The sequence below is a fragment of the Delphinus delphis genome, chromosome 1 (assembly GCF_949987515.2).
Source record: "Delphinus delphis chromosome 1, mDelDel1.2, whole genome shotgun sequence".
Lineage (NCBI taxonomy): Eukaryota > Metazoa > Chordata > Mammalia > Artiodactyla > Delphinidae > Delphinus > Delphinus delphis.
In genome coordinates this window covers 15,676,390-15,698,839 of record NC_082683.1, presented here as the reverse complement: position 1 = coordinate 15,698,839, position 22,450 = coordinate 15,676,390, and the positions used below count along the sequence as shown (strand labels likewise).

The window sequence follows — 22,450 nt, the reverse complement described above, 5'->3', positions numbered from 1 at the left end:
AGCCAAGTATTCAGTTCCAGGCACATACACGTTCTGCAGTTGTAAATATGCATTTAATTCTTCACAATTCCTGTAAGAAACACTAGTCAGAAGGGGAGAATTAGCGAGTTTAAAACACTGTACTGTTAATTCCCATTTCATCAGTCATGTTAGCTCCGCTAGACTCAATTCAGTAGCTGGACGAGCTCCGTGGCGATGCTTCCTCCAGAGCACCCTCAGAGCTGTTCCAGGACGCGTGACTGAAGTGCAGAGGCTCCCACATCTCAGGCCTCACTTCAGCGTTTTTCACTCTGATACCTGCATACCCTGACCTGTGCGAACGTTTGCCTTAGCGCAGGTAACACGCAGACTCTAACGTGGAACGCAGGTCTGACCCGCCTCAGCTCGGCCTCACCTGCTCGGTCACTACCTTTTCAGAGGTCTGTGAAGACAGGACACGAGCTTAAGGTGGGACTTTTTGGTCAGCAGCTTACACCCGAGTAGCCCCTCGCCTGGTACAGCGGGCTCATTCCTTTGGATTTGTACGCAAGAGCTAGTCACATATTTAGCGCTGATACACAAAGGGGCCTGGGGATTAGCCAGCGTTTCTTTTTAGCGTTAGTTAGGCCCTCTGAATTCGTCTAGACGAGGGGTTGGCAAACTTGGCCTGTGGGTCAGTCTGGCCTGCTGCCTGTTTTTTGTAGGCCTGCAAGCTAAGAACAGTTTTTACGTTTAAGTGGTTGGAAACAATTGAGACTATTTAGTGACACGTGAAATCCAAATCTCAGTGTCCCTAAATGAAGCTTTATTGGGAAGCCGCCACACTGACTTGCTTACGTATTTAAGGCTGCCTTTGCGCTGCAATGGCAGAGTTGAGTAGCTGCAACAGCCTGAGTACTGGCCCTCTACAGACAAAGTTTGCCGACCTCTATCCAGACCAGTTTCTTCATTTTAGAGGTAAGAGAACTTCAGTCCACACAGGTTATATGATGCATCAAAATCACACTGCTTGAGCGCGTCAGCAGCTAGACTGTGAACTCGAGCTGTTCCTTCCGCTTGCCAAACCCGAGGCCTTCTCTCTGGCTGACTGGCCCACCCTGCACCATCTTTTCTCCTGACCGACTCCCACACCCCTCACCTAGGAGCCCCTCCCTCAGCATTCACAGACCATCATGACACAGATACTGGAAGTTCTTTTAGTAATTCATTCACCAGCTCCATCAGCTATCACAGCGCCGCTCTCCACGAGCAGAGGAGGAGGGCTGCCTGACTCAGCGCTTCATACTCCAGGTTGGCCAGGAATAACATCTTCATTCTTGTTTCCACACAGTTCTTCTCTGCAAGCCTGTTGGCCAGCAGAGTGGCGGCTGACTGTTGGAGGAGCCAGCCAATCATCTTGTCTGGTTTCAGGTCCTTCAGGGCTAGAGTACGTTCACCCCAGAGGCTTAAATGAAGCAGGTTAGCAGCGACTCGGGCAGATGGCCTCTGTAACAGGAAGGGAAGCTGATGCTTAGAACCTGTGACAAAGTCTTCACCCACAGCCTGCTTTGTTAATGCATCCTCGTTGCAGGGCCGTCCCTTCTCTGACCCCGAGCAAATTCTTCTCCACCCTTCTCTCTCCTACAATGCCCTGCACTCACCTGACAGACACACACTCCTGGCTTTTCCATGGGTACAAATTGGTGGGGGGCGGGGGGCAGTGTGCATTGCTGGAAGAGCCTCCCCACCCTGGAAGGCCCAGGAGCCATGTCTGGGGTGAGGGGAGTTGTCACGACTTAATGACGGGCAGCAGCGAGCACCTACCGTGACCGTGACAGCCTGCCGCACACGGTGAGGGGTAAGTGGTAGGACAGGAGTTTGAGCCCTGGTCTGTCCAGGCTGTTGCCACTAAACATGCCACCTCAACCGGACCTGCCACTCCAATCCAGGTTTCAAATATGTTAGCCTTTGTAGTAATTTCACAATGTCCAGATCTCTTAGGAGACGTCATCACATCTGTCTGATTAGATCTCAGCTGCTTCTTTAAGCTACATCTTCATTAAACATTTCTTAAAACTGCATCTCTTTCCCTCTGAGTAACTTTAAGCAACTAAAACCAAGAGGAGTTGAACTGCTGGAATCCTGACTAATTTGGTGGCCAGCTCCCGTACTCCTATCTATACACAAGTCTCCTATACTTGGCCTTTACCTTTGTAAGACAGAGGAGCCGCCTGTCACTCTAGTGCTTGCCCAACCCTGACCTTTACTCTGGAACACGAACTGAGGTTTCCATCCACACAATCCCTGTAAACCTGGGGATGGCCTCACCTTGCTGGCGTCTCGCTGGAGCAGCGACCTCACCAGCTGTCTCGCCTCCGGAGGCACCGACTCGGGCAGTGCTGGCAGCTGAGCTTCTTGGTAACTGCGGCTTTCAAGGCGGGCCCTGCCCTGGCCGTAAAAGGGATTGGGGAGCCCGAAGATTTCGTAGGCGAGCGCTCCCACCGCCCAGGCATCAGCCTTGCTGTAGTCGATCACTGCCCGGGGGCCAGGGCAGGCTGTGGACACCTGCTCAGAAAGCAACCGGTGAGCACTCATGCTGCTGGTACTCCTAAACTATTCATGCTCCTGCACAGCACCCAACTCACAGAGTAATCTGAACTCTGTCCCAGGGAAACTAGAACCTGAGGGAACTGTAGCTCAGATGCAGGAGAATCTGCTCAGCTCTGCTTTGGGCTGACAAAACGCACATCTCCTGGAACATCAGATCCAGATTTAAGCAAAGAGGCAGGGAAGGGACTTCTGATACATTGTGGGTCAGAGAAGATGAAAGTGTTGAGTAAACAGGAAACCTGGTGGGAGAGGCTCTGCTGATGGCACCCGACACGCTCAGCAGGACTCACCTCAGGGGCCATCAGGCAGCCATTTCCACCACGGTCCACATACCAACTGGTGAAAGGCAACTGCAGGCCGACACGCTCATCAGCCAGGCAGCAGCCGAAGTCTGTGATCACCAACCAGGGGCAGCCGTCTGCAGACGGACAGGCAGAGGTGAGTGGCCGAGTCTCCCCCACCAACCCCCCCCACTGCCCGAGGTCCTATGTTTCCACTAAAGCCACCCTTTGGATGTGGGTACGAGGGGCTCACAGGGACTCCGTGTTGACCCAGGAGCACAGGCCAGCAAGGCCTGGACAGCTGCCCACTCGCCGGAGAGCTGAGCGGGGCCAGCCACACAAGTACAGATGTGCCTCTAGGAAATCAAGACCCCCACGCAAAGAACGGGATAAAATTTGTCCCAATCTAAATAATCTAGTAATTGGAGCTCTCCCAAGATCGAAGGAGCAGCTCTTGTTTTACTGATCAGGTGGTGCTGGCTCAAATGACCGCCAAGAGCCTTTGAACTTGAAACCTCAAATCCAAACCTAAAAAATAGGTGCGTTATGAATTATTTGTAAAAGGATTCATACAGACTTCCTTTAAAAAGCCAGTTCCCCTAGAACTGCATATTTAATTATCTCAAATCTTCTAGTTCAAAATTGACCAGCGGTATGGCTCTTTTACAGGATCCCCAGGCAAGTGACCATCCAGCTTCACTTGAGTGCTTCCAGTGACGGGGAGCTCACTGCCAGGGGCAGCTGGGCTGACATTCAAGTAGTGCTCACTGTTTGAAAATTCTTTCTTATATTAAGCTAAAGTCTACCTCTCTTTCACTTTATTCAAGAAAATGTCCACCACTGAGGTTTCTGTTCTGTTAGCGGACAACCGAAAGGAACCTGGGAACCGTTAACCACCACTCCACGGGTCCTACACAGAGAACAAAAACCTCCATCTTGAAGGAGGGAGTGCTCATCTCTTGTGTACAGAGCTAAGACATAACAACTTAGAACATAAAAATCAAAAAAGACCCAAAGGCTCCTAAACGTCCCCAGACCTAAAGTCCAGTGTGCCCTGGACTGCCTGGAGGTGCAGCGGGGCAACTACCTGCGTCTGGCTCCACAAGGACGTTGTCGGATTTCAGGTCTCTGTGTGCGACGCCCTGCTGCACCAGGTGAGCCACCCCTTCCAGGAGCTGCAGAGTCATCACGGTGGCCAGGCGGGGGCTCGGGCTGTTCCCATGAAGATACTGGCGCAGGGTACAGGAGTAGCTGGCAGAGAGGGCAACAGGGCCTCGGCTACTGTGCACCAAGGATCCCGAGCACCTTATTTCCTATTAGCGTGATGGCCTTTCCTCTTCTTTTTTTTTTTTTTAATTTTATTTATTTATCTTTTATTTATTTATTTTTGGCTGTGTTGGATCTTTGTTGCTGCACACGGGCTTTCTCTAGAGAAAGAGAAATGAAGGCAAGCGGGGGCTACTCTTCATTGCAGTGCATGGGTCTCATTGTGGTGGCCTCTCGCTGCAGAGTACAGGCTCTAGGTGTGCGGGCTTCAGTAGTTGTGGCTCGCAGGCTCTAAAGCGTAAGCTCAGTAGTTGTGGCTCACGGGCTCTAGAGCTCAGGCTCGGTAGCTGTGGCACACGGGCTTAGTTGCTCCGTGGCACGTGGGATCTTCCCGGACCAGGGCTCGAACCCATGTCCCCTGCATTGGCAGGCAGATTCTTAACCTCTGGGCCACCAGGGGAGCCCCTCCTCTTCTTCCTGAACATTTTGATTTCCTTTTTCCCCAAGTATCCTTTCTGTTCCCACCCACCATCTTGAAATTAGGAAGTAAGAGCTGGGGCCTCACTATTAAAAGTAACAGTACAGATGCTTGTTTCCTTAAAAACCCATACGGCAATGCCAGGGGTGCAGGGACGGAGGAAGGAGAACAGTTTATGTTAAGAAACCAGGTGAGGTAAGCATAGAGGGGGCAACAGCCAAAGGTACTAACAGCACTAGGGGAAAAGTATGTTCTGACTCAACACGTGTTTCTGTTTTCATGAAAAGTTGTCCTAAAGGGACAACTGGCCTCCCAGAGGGCGGGGATCCCTCTTCCCTGCAACCCCAGGCTCCAGGCATGCTGCTCACTACAGGGCCTGCCACACCCGACACTTACTTCTTCATCACAAGGAAGAGTGTCCGCCCGTGGCCCAGGCCTTCGGGGTGAAGGCGCGGGGGCAGCACGTCAGGGTAGTCGAGCAGGGCCCCTGGCAGCAGTGGCACAGACGACGTGAAGGCGCGGAAGACGCGGATGACGTTGGGGTGTGCGGCCAGTTGCTTGGGACCCCCCTTGGATCTTCTTTTTCAGCCAAGTGGGACAAACATGAGGCCAGTAGCAGATATGACACTTGGAAATATAACAGTCTAAGGCCTCATTCAATACCGACATGCATTTATGCGCCCAGCTAGCTCCTCGTATCAACTCTGCCCCAGGTGCAGAGCCTGGTTTTGGAAGGGAAACCCACAATGACTCATTGCATTCAGTGACTCCACCAGTCCGTCCACTGTCCATCCATCCCAGGTGGCAGAACACAGTGGAGGGAGGAGACCCTGGAATCAGACTGCCTCGGATTGAATCCCACCCCTGCCACTCCAAGTCCTTGGCCAAGTTGCTTAACTTCTCTGGGCTCAGTCTCAAATGCAAAAGGGGGATAAGGTGGTAACATACCTCAAGAAGTTGTTAATGCTTGTAAAGGACCTAGAATCTCCTCGATTCCAAGTTCTAGCATAACACTTGGCATGGAGTATGAGCCCAATAAACCTTTGAGTGAATGGATACACATGCAGTTCATAGTAGAGATGTCACCTGCTGCCATGCCCACACCTACCGCTCAGACACAATGGCCACGTTTGGGATTGCATGAGCAGGGCTGCAAAACCACCTGCCCCTGGCTCAGAGCTGCTGGGACTAAGGGTGAGCACCTACCCCAAGGGCAACAAGCCTGCAGTCATGTCTGAGGCCCAGTGGCTGGCAGGAAAAGGGGAGAGTCTCTCTTTGTGGAGTGAGTGAGTGAAGAAACGTGGCAGTACCCGGGCAGTCAGCAATGGAGCTGATGCGGTTACAGAGCAGGACCCTACGGGGCCTTTCCCCGTATCCTCTGCTTTAGCTCCTCTCCAAAGTACCTGGATAACAGTATCTGATGCACATTCCTGAGCTGTTTTACAGATGTGACAACCCCCCACCAAATGGAAGGTGCTAACTACTTGATGACCACGGGCTCATGGCCCCCAGACCTACTGGCGCCTAAGCATTGATAATGTTAACCCCTGTGACACCACCCTGTCACCTCACCATCAACCAGTCAGAGAACTGTGCACGAGCCGATCACATACCCTGTGACCCCCTTCCCTTCGCCTCCCCTGGCCTTTAAAAACGCTTTGCTGAAACCCTTGGGGGAGTTCGGGGGTGTTTTGGGCATGAGCCACCCTTCTTGCATGGCCCTGCAATAAATCTCTCTGCTCCAAACTCCGATGTTTCAGTATTGTTTGCCCTCACTGTGCTTTGGGCACATGAACTTGAGGCCTGAGGGAAGCCAGAGGTGTAGCCATGGGTAGGAAATAAGGACGCTGGGTGGCAGAGGAGGAGGATGGAGCAGAAGCCCAGAGACATCAAGACAACACAGAGAGTTCGACACATGCTCTGTCTTCAGAGCTGCCTCAGTTCCGAGCTTTGAAGCCGGTCCACCATGTGGCCTCGTACAGCTCCTCTGGACTCCACCCAAATGGGCCCCTGTCCTAGGCGATCAAAGGAATCAAAGCATTGTTCCTAGCCTGGGGCCATTAGGGCCAGTGGGAGAGTCAGGATCACAGCACAAGGCTGTCAGTGCCACAGTGGGAAAGCGCTGCCTGGCTGTCACGAGAGCCCAGAGGAGGCGTGTAGCTGTGCTGGGGAGACTCGTGTGTGTTTGTGTGTGTATATAGAACTGGAGCAGGACCGGAGTGTGTGTGTGTGTGTGTGTGTGTGTGCGTGCGTGTGTGTGGGGTGTGTGTGTGTGTCTAACTGCACACACAAGAGGCCTGTGTGCATCTGGTAAGGGCATATGAATTCACCACGGTGGAGCATAGGGTGTGAACGGGAGAAGATCAGAAATCAGGTGGGAGAAGCAGCCCCAGGAGCAGATCACAAGGGCTGAGTCTGAGGTCCCTAGAGGAGCAAGGCTAGGAAGAAATCCACCCAGTGCTCTCAGGGTCTTGGAGTCTTTCTCCTGAGAGTTGATGTCATCAGTACTTTAGGTAACAGACCTTCTACCATATTCATCTAATCATTCCGCAGACATTCACTGAGCTGTTGGCTGTACACAGTAAACAAACATAAAAGCCCTGCCCTCAGAGAGCTTTCAGTGCAGCCACAGAGACGATGAATAAATAAGACAAAGACATCTACGATTTAAGGACAGATGGAGATAAATGCTGTGAAAAAACTAAAGTGGGTAGAATACTGGAGAGTGACAGGTCTGCACGGCAGCGCCATGTCAGCTGGCTGACGCTTCCACCACAAAAGGAAGCACCAGAGGATAAAGTTAGACCCTAGGAACCAGCTGACACCCACCCTTCCCTACAAAGGAATCCGGAGAAGAGGAGGCCAGGGCTAAGCCCACCAAGCAGCTACTTCCCTAGGCCTGCACCGACCGTCAGTCACACTAGAGCCTTCCAAGCCCTGGAAGGGGTCTTCCACGTATGTTTCCTTAAGTCCCCATTTCCACCTTCTTGCTTCTGATCTACAGACGAACCCTCTAGTAAGTCACCAAAAATGCAGCGGGCCACCTCTTCCTGGGGGTCTGCAAATACTAAAGGGAGCACAGCGTCTCCTCTGGCACAAGTATTATCTTTTACAACCTGTGGGTTTGCAAAGCCAAGGTGAGCTTCGGCTGCCATCCAGACTCTTCCCTCTGTGGAGGGAGCCTCTTTTCCTACTTCTCTGCCTAGCTAATGGCTATCCATCTTCCAAGAGGCAGAACAAACTGTCCCTTCAAGAGGCCTTTCTGAATGGCCCCGAACCCCTGCAACACACGCACCTCTGGGCTCCCTCAGCACCTGAGCGTACGCTATTCTAGCACTTACCACGCTAGACTCTGCTCCCGACTTCTCAGGCTCCTCTGTCACATGGAGAACAGGCCATTAAAAAAAAACTCTTGGCACTATCGGGTCACGGCAGCTGTTCGTGAAGTAAGCGTTGCCTCCGCTGGGGACAGAGTTCGATTTGTTTCCACCTGGGCATTACTTAGGCATCAGAAACCAGATCCATTTCCCATGGTTCTGAACTGGGCAGCTTTGGACGGCCTTCTCTCCCTACTCCAGCGTGAGTCGGCCACCTGCATCTTCCACCAGAGTCGGACCGTCTACAGTCTTTCCCAATTATCCACCAACTGAAAATCCATCACTGGCTACATCATTCAGTGAGAATTTATTATCTACTGTGTGTCGTGTCAGACACTGTGCTGAGCGGTGAGGGCACAGGTGGGGATTCTGCTCTGTGTGGTGGGCAGATGGGTGCTTACCTGTGAGCAACTGCTCCATACTCCCCGGCCAAGGCCACTCGACTGGCTGGGACGAGCTCCTGGCTCATTGTGCTAAAGATGGCTTCGCTGGATGAGCCCGCCTGGAACACATCCGTAATGGATCCAGGGTTACACAGGCCCAAGCAAGTCCAGGCCCTCCTTATAACCTGGACCAGGACAGCTACTGCCTAGAATTGGTTTTGACCTTCAAGCTAAGATAACCTCTCTGAAGTGGGAGGCCAAGTTGAGTGTCTCCTGGGAGAGAGAGGGCAGAGATGCCATCCATGCCAACCCAGAGGACGCTCCCCACGCCTCACACTCTTTGACAGCTCAGGTGCCCACGGCAGGAGGAGGTGTCAAGATGATCAAGGCAGGGGCCCTCCTTCCTGCCATAGGTGCCTCCGGTCACCACCAGGCTCAAACCTGACCACCGAGCACTAACGCTCACCCTCGCAGGCTCCCTTCAGCAGACAGGCCCAGCCCGACAAGCCCCTGCTGGATAAACTCGTGCCGAATCACAGAACAGCCCTCTTCATCACCCAGTAAAAAACACAAAACAAGGAAAAGCACCTTATTTCCCTCATTTCATTATGAACAGCTCTCAGGACTTGTGAAACCTGTCAAGAATCCTTTAAGAATCAAGTCTTTTAGCTTTTGTGAATGCATTTGCTGTCGTGCCCCAACCAGTGGGAGTTTTGATACTAAGACTGGATGTTTCCTAGGTCGAGGACTTGGCTACTTGTTAGCTATCAGCCCAGCGTGGACGTATAGTCTAATAACCTCCATTCCCCAGATCGAAACCTGAACCTGCATCCTTCAGTGTCCAGCATGAGCTGTGTGGCTGTGTCCCACCTTAGCCTCGGACAGATGCTCTGGGCAGGAGGAAACGCATCAGGTCTTGATGAATTTCCTGACCTCTCCTCCCACCCCCCCCCCCATGTAATGGCAAGATAAATTACTCTAAATGGACAGAAGTCTTTGTTTTCAGGTGGGAAAAATACTCAATTTCCCAAAGTGTCGAGTTCTGCAAGAGTTGAGAGCAGAGAGGCGACAAGCCAGCCTTGGGTCTGCAGGGGCGGTGGGAGGCGTGCGGCCCCTCGTGCCCAGCGTGGCAGGCCAGGGAGAGAGAGGCCTTTGCAGACTGCAGCCCTGAAATCAACTGATCGGCCTGGACACTTTAGGAACTTGGTACTCAGTGTGGCTCACGGCCCAGCAGCATGGGCATCGCCTGGGGGCTCGTTAGTGGCGGGGGTCAGGTGGGAGTCTCAGGCTCCACCCCGCAGCAGCTGCCCACGATCTATCTGCCTTCTAACCTGACCCCAGGTGATGCGTGGACATATTACAGTCTGAGACATGCTGCTTCAGACTCTTGTGCAAGAGCGTGAGGCACCTGTACTGTGGAGAATCTGTGTTGTTTCCTATCTACTGCCTGGGAAAAGCGCCGTGAGGTTCCCCCAAGATGGGCATTTTGAGAAACGCCGACTTTAAAGATGGAAGGCCCCACTCTTACCGAGATGTTCCACATCATCTTGATGGCCAAGGGAAAGGCAGGGGCCAGTGGGGCTTGCTCCTCTTCTCCTCGTGGAATGATCTCTGGGCCTCTCCCTGGAAGAAGCCCGATACTCCCTGCCACCTGCTGGTTCTGGGGCAACACAGGCATGGTGGCCTCATAGACAGCGGCACTGCAGCCCTTGCCAATGGACTTCCCGATCAGATACTCCTCCAGCCGGAAACCCTGCCAGCGTCTAGCGTCCAATGGGTCAGGGAGCAGCTTGTTTTTCTGGGTGAAAACTGCCTGTGAAGAAAAAAAGCAAGCACCGTGAGCCAGGGAGCCCAGAAAGGCTTCAGTGAAGGGATGCGGAGGTACAGTGAGGCGAGCTCTTCACTGACAAGACCAAGAGCCAATAAAAACACAACCAAGTTGGGTTTCACTGCTCGTCCTGGGCTCAGGCCATCCTGCTTTCTCTCTCATTACTCAGAGTAATTTTTCTCGAAGTGTCACTTCACTGCAGTCACCGAGACAGCCCAACACAGAACATGAATTAGTTAAGAGGTCAGAACTCTCAAATTCTGCAACGGGCACATCACTCCTTTGCTGCCTGTCAAGCTCCCAGCACAAGCTTGGGGGTTTCTGATTATGGAGACGGCTCCTTCTGCAAAGACCTCGGCAGGCAGGTATTGGACGGTTACCAAGAACTGTGTATGGGCAGAAGCATGTGGTCAGCAGCCACCCCTCCCACTTGGGAATGAGCTCAGGCTGCTTTTGCAGGCCAGGGGGTAAAATAAGGGGGCTCCCTGGAGCCGAGTCATCAGGGCCTGTTGTTGGGCTGCAGCCCACAGGCCTGCAAGCCTTGTATCTGCCCAGCCTTGAGACGACTGAAGAAAGAGCCTGGAGACAGTGACAAAGGCATCAATGGTTTATTGGACGGGGTATCTTACACGTCTGCAGCATAAGGTCCTGGAGCAACATCCCAACGTGTGTGGCAGACAGTAGGCAGGACATGGCAGCAATCTTCACTAATCTTCACTAGTCGCGGGAGAAGGAGGCTACCATTTATAGGGAAATTGGTATCAGGTTGGCTCATCAGTTACCAGGGAAACCGGCGGCTGGGGCACGTCCCTCACAGCCCCTCACGTTAATGACCATCAAGAGGACAGATGTTTCCCTTTAATAAACTAGCAGGTGGAGCTGTTTTGGCCTAAGGCTTAGAACAATCACTAGCTGGGGCAGGGGGCGAGCACCTTCCCGTGAGTAGGATGTAAGTGAAGCAGGGACTGGTCCAGCAGGGGATGTACAGAGAGCAAGAGGACGGCCATCTTGAGTGGCCTGACCATACATCTGTCTTCCTGTCTCTACCTCTTAGGAATCTGGTGGGCCATTCTGTTTGCAGAAAGGAAACAAGAATACAAGAGTTCGAAGGGACATAGATGGAAATGCAGGTGCTGTGGGGATGCACTGGGATCGAGGCTATTTCCCCCAAATCGGGGTTCTTGCCTACTCCAGGCAGGTGACATCATTTCTGCAGTCACCCAAACTCTGCCTTCCCCCTCAAATCCCATCTGACCTGCTGACCCCTCCCTCTTCATGGTTAGTCACTCAGCTCCAGACTCTCCCACTCACGTCCTCCCTTCACCTGCTTCTGAGCCGGATGAAACCACACTGCTTTCACGTGTCACTCATCAGGTTCAAGAACCTGATAGGTTATTCGGTACCTTGTCCTGGTACTTCCTACATGGGAAAATTGTTCTGCAGGCTGGTCTGCACTGTCCGTGCTGGTCTCTCACATGCCTCTCCCTGAACCTTTGCTCAAACTATTCCCCTCCCCCGCCCCCTATTTCTATTGTCTTCACTCTACCTGCTCATCCTTACTCATCCATCAAGTCCCAACTCAAGCTCCTGCTTCCCCTATAACCAGTCCTGACAGCCAGCCCACAGCAACCTTTCCTCCTGGAGGATTCCTAAAGCACTGAGAACCTATGAGCTAACACACCTCGTATGATAACTTCTAATGTTTTTTAAAAACGAAAGTCTGTCTTGCCTTGCCAACTAGTTTCCAAACTCTGTGGAGTGGAAGCAATATCTCGTAGAGTAATCCTTTAGCAACCATGGTTTTGAGAATGAGATACATGTTTTAAAATTTTTAATTTTGAAATAATTATACACTCACAGGAAGCAGCAAAAAAAAAAAAAGTACAAAATGTCCTGTGTACCCTTCACCCAGTTTCCCACAAGTGACATCTTATAAAAAGCACTAGTACAAAGCCCAGGAAAGTGACAACATACACTACTGTTAACTAGACTACAGACCTTACTCAGTTTTCACTTTTTCTTTTTTGGCCGCGCGCAAGTGGATTCTTAGTTCCCCGACTAGGGATGGAACACGCGCCCTCTGCAGTGGATGCGCGGAGTCTTAACCACTGGACCACCAGGGAAGTCCCTCACCATCTTTTCTGACCTGCATTCTTTCATGTGTGCACGCGTGCGCACGTGTAACTCTATGCAATTTCATCCCCCGTACAGACACATGCAATCGCCACCACAACAAGACAGCGTGTTCCGTCGCCACAGACTCCTCTGTGCCACCTCTTTGTATTTGGGCCACCCCCACCCGTCCCAGTCCCCTGGCAACCAGTGATCTGTTCTCCACCTCCACAGTTTTGTCATTTCAAGACTGTTATATAAATAGAATCGCACAGGATGTAACCTTTTGGAACTGACTTTTTTTCACTAAGCATAATGCCCTTGAGGTTCATTTAGGTTGTTACCTATCGATGGCTGACTCCTTGTTATTGCTTAGTATTCCACTGTATGGCTGTACCAGGGTTTGTTTAACAATTCACCTGCCGAAGGATGTTTGGGTTTTTAATATTTTGCTATTATGAATGATGCTGCCGTGAACATCTGTGTTTAAAAATTATTCTTAAGAATTGTGGTAAAATACACATAATTGGCCATTTTAACCATTTTAAGTGTGCAGTTCAGTGGCACTAAGTACAGTCACACTGTTGTGTAGCCATCACCACCATCCATCTCCAGAACTTTCTTCATCTTGCAAAACTGAAATTCTATACCAATAAACAGTGACTCCCCAGCCCCTCTCCCCAGCCCTTGTTCGCTTTCCATCTCTATGAATTTGACTAAATACCTAGTATAAGTGGAGCCATACAGTACTTGTCTTTTTGTGCCTGGCTTATATCACTTAGCATAATGTCCTCAAGCTCCTCCACGGTGTTGCATGTGTCAGAATTTCCTCTCTTTTTAAGGCTGAATAATATTCCATTGTATGTATATAGCACATTTTGCTTATTTTTCACCCACTGATGGACACTTGGGTTGCTTCCATCTTTTGACTACTCTGAATAATGCTATGAACGTAGGTGTATGAGTATCTGTTCAAGTCCCTGCTTTCAGTTCTTTTGAATATATACTCAGAAGTGGAATTGCCGGGATATGGTAACTCTACTTTTAATTTTTTGGGGGAACTGCCATACTGTTTTCCATAGCAGCTACTCATGTACAGGTTTTTGTGTGAACATAAGTTTTCACTTCTCTGGGTAAATGCCCAAGGCTGCAATGGCTGGGTCCTACAACGAATACATGTTTAGCTTTGTAAGAAACAGCCGACTATTTTCCAGAGTGGCTGCACCATTTTATATTCTCACCATTGGTCCAGTTTCTCTGCATCCTCACAGGCATTTGCTACTATCACTAAATTTAAAATTTTAGCTGTTCTAATAAGTATGCAGAGATATCACATTGTATTTTTAACCTGCATTTCCCTAGTGGCTAGTGATGTTGAACATCTTTTCATATGCTTATTTGGCATCTGTATCTCCTCTTGGTGAAATATATATTCATGTCTTTTGCCTATTTTATATAGGCTTTTTTTTTTCCCCCCAAATGCTTTCCAAATGCATCTAAAGGCACTGGTCAGTGTTCTACCCCAGTATGACACCATACAGAATTTTAGCACTAGAGTTGCCAGATCTGGTGATTTTCTTTCAAAAGAAGCCAAATGTCCGAATTTTTAAAATTAATTGGCAACTAATCAAAAATTTTAAGTCACAGAAAGGTGAAGTGTGAGGAAAGGACATGGAGGATGGTAAGCTTAGGGGGTCAAGCTCCTCGGTTTAAAAACAGCCTCCCTAATTTTAAGTAGGATTTGTCAAGTTGGCCAACCTTGGCTTCTGCCAGTTGAACTGCAGCAAAAGACAAGTACAGAGGCTGGGGACTAGGTCAGGTGTCACCTGTAGCCCCAAAGGGGACAGCGCAAATGTGAGACACTCTGGTGATGAGTAACACGAACTGGGCTGAAAACCAGGAAACATGGGAGACACTGCTTGGTTTTCAACCAGCTGTGTCCTTGGGCAAGTCACCCCACCTTCCATGACCTCAGCGCTAAGCTGTGAAATGCAGGGGCTGTACTAACTCAGTGTTTCCAAACCCCAGGAAGAACGACCTCCCTGGAAGAGGAGGGGATCCTGCCAGCAGATGGCCTTCAGACTTGAACTCAACAATGGTTCTTCCTTGGGTGTCCAGCCTGCCCACCTACCCTGCAGATTTTGGACTTGCCAGCCTCCAGAACGGCAGAGCCAATTCCTTCAAATAAATCTCCCTTTTTATAAACACATCCTATTGGCTCTGTTTCTCTGAAGAAATACAGATTTTGGTTGAGCAGAAACAGAATTCTCTGAGCTATTTAAAACATTTAAAAAGCCCAAGAACCTCTGTGTCTCTAGTCACCTCTGATAACTCTATGCAGGTTAACTAAAACCCATTAGGTCTGCTGTTTTCTCCTGCTATTCTTGCTTTTTACTGTGGCTTCAATTATGTCACTAATTGGCTAAACTGGATGCAGCCTGGCTGGCACAGTGGTTTAAGGGCACAGGCTCTGGAAAGTCAGACTTGGGGCACTGCCCTTTATTAGCTGTGTGACTTCAGCAAGTTACTTCACCTTTCACCTCTCTGAGTATGTTTCCCCATGCATAAATTGTGGATGACAGGCACCTCAGGAATAGAAGTGTTATTATGATTTAGTTGTCCTTAAATTTTAGAAAACTTATGGAAAGTCATTGGCCTCGGTGCAAGAGGAGCTATAATTAACATATCTTTTAAAACATGCTGAGGAAGGGAAGACAGTAAAACAAAAGTGAGGTCCTGGCCGAGTACGAGGAGATCAGTAACAAAGAAAATGAGCCTTAACCAATGACTGCCCAGAAATTCCAGCTCCAAGATAAACCTTGAGGGGCTTCCCTGGTGGCGCAGTGGTTGAGAATCTGCCTGCCGATGCAGAGGACACGGGTTCGAGCCCTGGTCTGGGAAGATCCCACATGCCGCGGAGCAACTGGGCCCGTGAGCCACAACTACTGAGCCTGCGCGTCTGGAGCTTGTGCTCCACAACAAGAGAGGCCGCGATAGTGAGAGGCCCGCGCACCGCGATGAAGAGTGGCCCCCGCTCGCCACAACTAGAGAAAGCCCGCGAAAAGAAACGAAGACCCACCACAGCCAAGAAGAAATAAATAAAATTTTTTAAAAAAGCAGAGTGTGTTAAATATTACAATTAAATCTTAAAAAAAAAGATAAATCTTGACCCAGGGCCCCAAATCAGTACATGCCTCCCAGCCCCGCCCCTCACCACACCCACACGCTTAGCCCACGCGCTTAGCCCCGCCCCCCAACCTGACTCCCGCCCGCCTCTGCTCCGGCCCCAGCTTCGGCCCCCGCCCGCAGCCAGAGCTCACCTGGATCTCCTCACAGGCCGAGGCCGCCCGACGGCCCTCCGCTTGCTTCTCCTCTATGAGACCCAGACCCAGCCCGAAGGCCAGAAAGACGGCCCGGCCGCAAGGGCCCGCGCCGCCCCGGGGCCGCCCCACGAACTGCCTCTGGAGCCGCGCCGCCAGCCCGGCCACCGACTGGCGGAAGAAGCGGTAGCGGCCGGGAAGCCCGAGCCCGAGCCTGCGCGGCTCCGCGCCGGGTCCCGCGGCCTGGCCCGGGCGCTCCCCGCGACCCCAGCCCGCCGCGGGGCCCGGCCGCTCCGGTCGCCCCCAGCCGTAGGTCGGGCCAGGCTTGGCCGTGAAGCGCAGTAGCAGCGCTCGGCCCAGCTGCAGGCCCCGGCCCAGCGCCTGTCGCACCGCCATGGCTCCGCAGCCAGGTCTTCCCGGCGCCGCAGGCGTCGGTGACGCCGGACAAAACAACAAACTTCGGGGGCGGCGCCTCTGCGCAGGCGCGGTCGCTAATGGGCGGGGCCACCACTCTGGCGGTTTCCTGGCTGGGCGCGCGAGGGCGCTGGTTAGTTTCTTGCGCTTTTGTACCCAGGGTTTAGGAGTCGCGTGTCAGGGTGGTCCTCAGTGTGAACATCGCTGGTTCTGGGCAAAATCGAATAATTAAGAAGGGAAACATATTTATTATCATCCACCGTGCCAGACTCTTTACATTTGTTAATTTTCCCACCAATGAGATAGGAATGTCATTTTTATAGATACGAAAACAGGCATGGAGAGGGCAGTGAGGGACCCAGGTCGTATGTGTCAGAGCTGAGGTTAAAGTTCACGTTGCCCTGATTGTTGGGTCCTTGTCTCCCAATGCCCTTAGGCTCCTTTCAACAAGCCCACGGTCTCTGCTGGCTTCTTAGGACTCCAAGAGAAATCGCACCCAAAGGCCACATTTTTCAGATTAGTGAACTGAGTCCCCGAGACGTGGAGCGACTTGCCCAATGTCGCACAGCTTGTTAGTGGCAGAGCCCTGTTACCCAAAGCTGCTGTTAGAAATGGCCGATAAAGGGATTAGTACTGATTTCTTTTTTCTTGCCTTTTTTTAAATGGGAATTTTCAAACACACAATATTGGAATAGTATATTGAACCCCATGTACCCATTACCCAGCTTCAACAATTCTCAACAACTGGCCGTTATTTTATTCATCTATGCATACCTTCCTATGCCCCATTCCCCCAACTTTAAAATAAATCCCAGACATCGTATTGTAATGACTTTATATTGTAAATACCTAAATATCTATTGCTAAGTGATAACTCTTTTAAAGAAAGCATAAACAATATTATTATCACCTCTGAAAATATTAACATTAGCTCCATAATATCATTTACTATCCAGTCAATATTCAGATTTCCCTGCTGTTTTGTCTTATTTTACAGTTATTCAAACTGGGATCCAGACAAGGCCTACATGATTTATTTGGTCAGTGGGTTATTGTTTAACAAGGGACTATGCCTTCCCCAGGCTAAGGAGGTATATTTTGTGGTGCTGCCATTTTAAAAACGTTGCTGTAATCATGGCTACCTCTATTCTCTTTACCCCTAAGGATAGTTGTAGGTAAGAGGCCCTGGAAGAGATGTAGAATGTTTTTGTAGGTGTAGCCCTGTATCTCTGTGTGTGACAGGTGAGCTTCAGGGCAAGGAGACATTTGTCTGGCCTGAGACCCACCTCAGCATTGCTTGGGTAGAAAGGCACAGCCTAATCCATTTATTTTTGGGCTCATTTGCAACATTCAGCACAGCTCTGGTTCTGTGCTGTATAGTAAGTAGGGATAGGAGTAAATACGAATAATAAGGCAACTGCAAAAAGATCCATCTTTGAATTGGTGAATTTAAACATATTGAAATATATATATATATATATAAATATATATATATATATATATATATATATAAAGTGGGGAGCTGGTAATTTTACTTTTTATTTTATGTATGCATTTACCTATAGAAATGCATACATAGTTTCCCCAAGAATGTTTATAGCAACACTATTCCATATAGTGTAAAACTAGAAACAACTCAAATGGCCATCTACAGTAGACTGGATAAATTGTGGTATATTCACCCAATGGAATACTAAACAGCCATAAAAGTGTCTACAGCTGTAGGCAACAACATGGATATATGTTATAAATATACTGATCAGTTAAAGAAGGCAAACATAAAAAGCAATAAATATTACGTGATTCCATTTATATAAAGCTCAAAGGCCGACAAAATTAATCTACAGTGTTAGAGGCCAGGATAGTGGTTGCCCTTGGAAGGGTAGTTGCTGGAAGGAGACTTGAAGAGGCTTTTGGAATGCTGGTGATGTTTTCTTTCCTAATCCGGGTATGCTCATGTCATGAAAATTCACCTAGATGTACACTTTGATTTGTGCAATTTTCTGTGTGTAATATTTCTGTAAGCATTTTACATAAAGCTTTTTAACATAAAGCGTTTTTGAAAAATTCAGTCTATCTTGTCCCTCTCCCCTTCCCTCTTCCCACTGGTAACCACTAGTTTGTTCTCTAAATCTGCAACTCTGTTTCTTTCTTGTTATATTCACTAGTTTGTTTTATTTTTTTAGATTCCACATATAAGTGATATCATACAGTATTTGTCTTTCTCTGTGTGACTTATTTCACTAAGCATCATATACCCTCCAAGTCCATCCATGTTGCTGAAAATGGCAACATTTCATTCTTTTTTTTTCGGTAGAGTAGTATTCCATTGTATATACATACCACATATTCTTTATCCATTCTTCTGTTGACAGACACTTAGGGGTAGGGGATTAAGAGGCACAAGCTATTATGTATAAAATAAATAAGCAAAAAGGGTATATTGTACAACACAGGGAATATAGACAATATTCTGTAATAACTATAAACTGAATATAACCTTTAAAAATTGTGACTCACTATGTAGTACAACTTATATAATATTGTACATCAACTATACTGCAATAAAAAATTTAAAAAATAGACACAAAATAAGAAAAGGTGGAAGCAAATTTAAAAAATAAAATAAAATAAAGCATTTTGAGGGAATTCCCTGGCAGTCCAGCGGTTAGCACTCTGAGATTTCACTGCCGAGGGTCCGTATTCAATCCCTGGTCGGGGAACTAAGATCCCGCAAGCCGCATGGCACGGCATGGCCAAAAAAAAAAATTCAGTCTAACTCATTCATGTTCTCAAATTTTTTTGAAAAATGAACTTAATTTGAATAGTGTGATAAAGTTCACAGAATTTACTTAATTGTCATTGCACTCTGGTTTCAAACAACAAATACATTTTAATAATGAGCTTTGTTGTATCATAGGCCTTGAGTTGAACTTTGCTCTGCTGTAGCACACATCTCAGTCAGCGTTTTCCTGAACGAACAAAGGATGGGACTTTCCACTGTTTATGGCCAGCCAACATTAGGGAGCATCTTCACTTTGATTCTTCTGATGATGGTGTGATAGAAAAGGCAGGACACCAAGAGAGAGCAAGCAAAAGGCTTCACACTCCTTCCTTCCTGCTTAAATATGAAATTAAGAGACATGTAAATAGCAGGTGTTGCTGGAGGGATCTTCAATTATCTGAAGAGTTCTGGTCCCAAGCTTGCTTGGCCATGGTGTGGACCCCTGGCTGGAGACAGGTGGCCAACTGTTTCAGCAGTTTGTGTGTTCTGATCTCTCCTATGGGGAGAAATGGCAGGCTCCTTGTCATATGCAATCATATTTATTTGGGAGAGACATAAATAAATAAGTAGATGAATTTCCTTCCAACTTATTTATAGAGGCACATGGAAATCAGATATTATCTTTAATTTTTTGATCAATCTCAGAGAATTTTAAATTACAATTTTAAAATGTTCCGTTGAAATTGTCCTTTGGAGAAAGGTAAGGAAGAGAAGGTTGGAGAAACTTCACACTCCAGTGACTGCAGGCTCAACCATGGAAACTTAGTCCGTTGGGGCAAAGATCTCCTTTAAAGTTTAAATCTACCCATCTGTTGTGTGTCATTATCATTACAGCTCTTTAATGTTTACTGAGAAGGAACAAGAAGTTCTCTGAGATATTTAATATTTTAACGAAAAGAATTTTCTTTACTCTCCTAGGAATGTAACCTTTTACCATAAGGCTTGTAATGACTATGCAGCTTGTAAGACATTCACTAAAGGGACATTGCATTGATGTTTCTGAGTTAAAGAGTGCAGTTGTTATTGGCCTTTGGGTTTGTTTCCCTAAGCAGCAAATAAACCTGCTGAACCTGTGATGCTTAATCTACCCACGTGTAGAAATGGAATGTCCAGGCTCGTATTAATTAACCGTCCATTGTAGACAGTGCAGTTTCTTGTTCAACAGAGAGCACTGGACTCATTCATTTCTCCTTCTGTAGAAAAATCTAAGGTGCTTGTGACACGTCTAAACCAAGCACAGCGTGAAGCTCAATTCTTCAGCAGACCTCTGTATAGAAAGGGCAAGCAAAACAAAACAAAACAGAATAAAAAACAAAAGAAAGGGCAAGCAAGTGGATTTCTACACAGAGAAGCTTCCAGCAGGGATCACAGGGTTCCATGCTCTCCCTTCTCAGGGTAGAGATACAGCCTTATTGTGTGGGCCCCAGGGGCTGCCTTTCGTAGGGATCACGGCCCTGATTCCACTGTCCTCATCTGTCCTCCTGAGAAGGAAGTCTTCCATGGTGGTACCATGTCTCAGGTCTCAGGGGAATCATCCTGAGGTTCTCCCATAATGGTATCCCACGCAGGTGAATTCAGGGATACGGCATATGCTTTTCTGCTCAAATATCTGTTTATACTGCAGATTTAATATTCTGTCTGGGAGTAGTCTCGTTCATTCAGAGAATATTTGTTAAACATCCAAGGCAGCCTTTACTATGCTCAGCCACAAGAATCGGAGGAGAATGGGAGGGGCTGCTGGAGAGGCCACAGGATCCTTTTCCGGTACACACTCTGCTCTGCGGCATCCTGTGTCTTCATTGTACCCTTTTCCCTCCAGGCAGCAAGACTGTATGTATAGTTTTGATAAAGTGCATAATATTCCTAAGAAGCATCATTTAACCTTCCCCCAAAGGACATGGGGGCAAAAAAGGCTGATGCTTATATAAAAATGGAAAAAGGCAAGACTTAAAAAAGAGAACTGTTGAGGGCTGTTTGACCTTCCCTCGTGGACGATGTCCTTTGGCACCATTTCAATGCTCTTTGTCTCCTCTTGGCAGGAGACAGACACGTTTTCCCAGGGCAGCGACATCTTTTATCCACAGACCATTTCAGAAATGTTATCTGTGAATTCCCAGCAGAGGTGGAAGGGGTTTTTGCTAAAACTGTTGACAGAGCAAAGCTGCTGCCCGATCAAAATCCAGCTACTTGGAACTCCTGGGCTGTAGCTTTTAGAGGTTAGAATCCGACAACGGTGGGCAGAGAGTGAGATTTCATTGGGAAGAAGTGTCTCTGTTTTGCCTGGGCAAGGTGGATGCAAATGTGGTGGTGATGGGTGGTGGAGGTGTGGTGTTGTTGAGACATTCAGACAGTCTGTGGTTTATGCAGTCCAGTAAGTTTGCTGCCCTGCGGTGATTATTCAAAGTGCAAATATGGCTATGTCACCTGCTGCTTAAAATCCTTCACAGGCTCTTTGCCCTTGCCCATTGCTCTCAGGATGAAGCCTAAGCTCCTTAGCCTGGCAGAGAAGGTGCTTCACTCTTTGGCCCTAGCATCTTTCTTGCCGTCCCCCTTCCCTGCCCTTTGTGGTCCAGCAATACCGAATTACTTGCAGTTGTCCCAAGCATCATGCTGATCCCTTTGTCTTAATTTACCTCTTTGAAAGAATCCCCATTCATACTTGAGGTCACCTCCTCCAGGAAGCCTTCTTTGACCTTTCCTAGACTGGGCTAGATGCCCCTACTCTGTCTCCCCTTCTAAACATTCAGTTCTGTAATGACAGGGATTGTGATTTTTAAACCTTAGATCCCCTAGCACCCAGCATGGGGCCTGCTAGATCTCCAGCCCTCCCAAGGGGGTGGAGAGAGGAAAGGGCTGGGCTATCTTTCAAACTCAAAATCACATGACTCACTCCACCTTCCCAGGGGTGAGCCAGAGGAGAAACCAGAAGGAAACAACAGGAATGTCAAATAGCTCAATCCCCGCCCACAACAGAATCAACTGCTGAGTTTGCTCTCTAGAATTTACACTACATTATTGCTAAATGAACCTCCTTTCTACAAGCTTCTTTCTTTTATTCTTTCTGTTTTTTTTTTAAATTAAAAAGTCTTTTAAATAAAAGTAATATGCATCCTTGGTTTAAAAAAACACTAATAGTATATAGAGATGGGCTCATCATGAAAAGCAAAGGTCTCCTGTTCCAACTCCCTCTGAGCCCAGAGGCATGCTATTCTACTCCTTTGGCTATTCCTTCTATGATTTCCTTCAGTTCTCTACTATCTCCTGATTTGGCAGACTGAGCTATTTAAGGCTCAAAGCTGACCATGTCACCCCACCCCACCCCGTCTGACACTGATAGATGCCCTTTGGAATAAGGTCAACTCCTTAACAGGGCCAAGCAGGCCTGCTTCTTCTGGTCCTCCTGCCGCCCTTACCCACTTTTCTGTTTTCTTCTTTTTTCCTGTCTATGTACATTTTCAATTTTTACATCTTTAGAGTGACACCCCCTCCTCCCCCCCAACCATGGCTTTGTGGAATTCCCTCCCCTTGACTGTGGGCTGGACTTTAGTGACTTCTTCTAAGGAATAGAATTTGGCAAAAGTGATGGGATGTCACCTTCATGGTTAGGTTACCAAAAGACTCCAGCATCTGTCTTGCTC

The 22,450-nt window shown here is 48.5% G+C and overlaps 1 protein-coding gene across 2 annotated transcripts; it reads right to left on the bottom strand.

Moving 5' to 3' along the window:
- Positions 1-31: 31 nt before the first annotated feature.
- Positions 32-16,049, bottom strand: PINK1 (PTEN induced kinase 1). 2 transcript variants are annotated; one of them, XM_060015530.1, is made up of 8 exons: positions 15,614-16,049; positions 9,882-10,166; positions 8,372-8,472; positions 4,990-5,172; positions 3,937-4,100; positions 2,859-2,986; positions 2,287-2,523; positions 32-1,464 (listed from the first exon to the last, which is right to left on the bottom strand). In XM_060015530.1, the coding sequence occupies exons 1-8, from the start codon at positions 16,007-16,009 to the stop codon at positions 1,207-1,209; spliced, it is 1,752 nt and encodes a 583-aa protein (XP_059871513.1). In that variant the 5' UTR covers positions 16,010-16,049; the 3' UTR covers positions 32-1,206. The 2 variants fall into 2 exon arrangements, with proteins under 2 accessions (XP_059871513.1, XP_059871521.1); XM_060015538.1 differs by having other exon boundaries at positions 4,990-5,169.
- Positions 16,050-22,450: the final 6,401 nt, after the last annotated feature.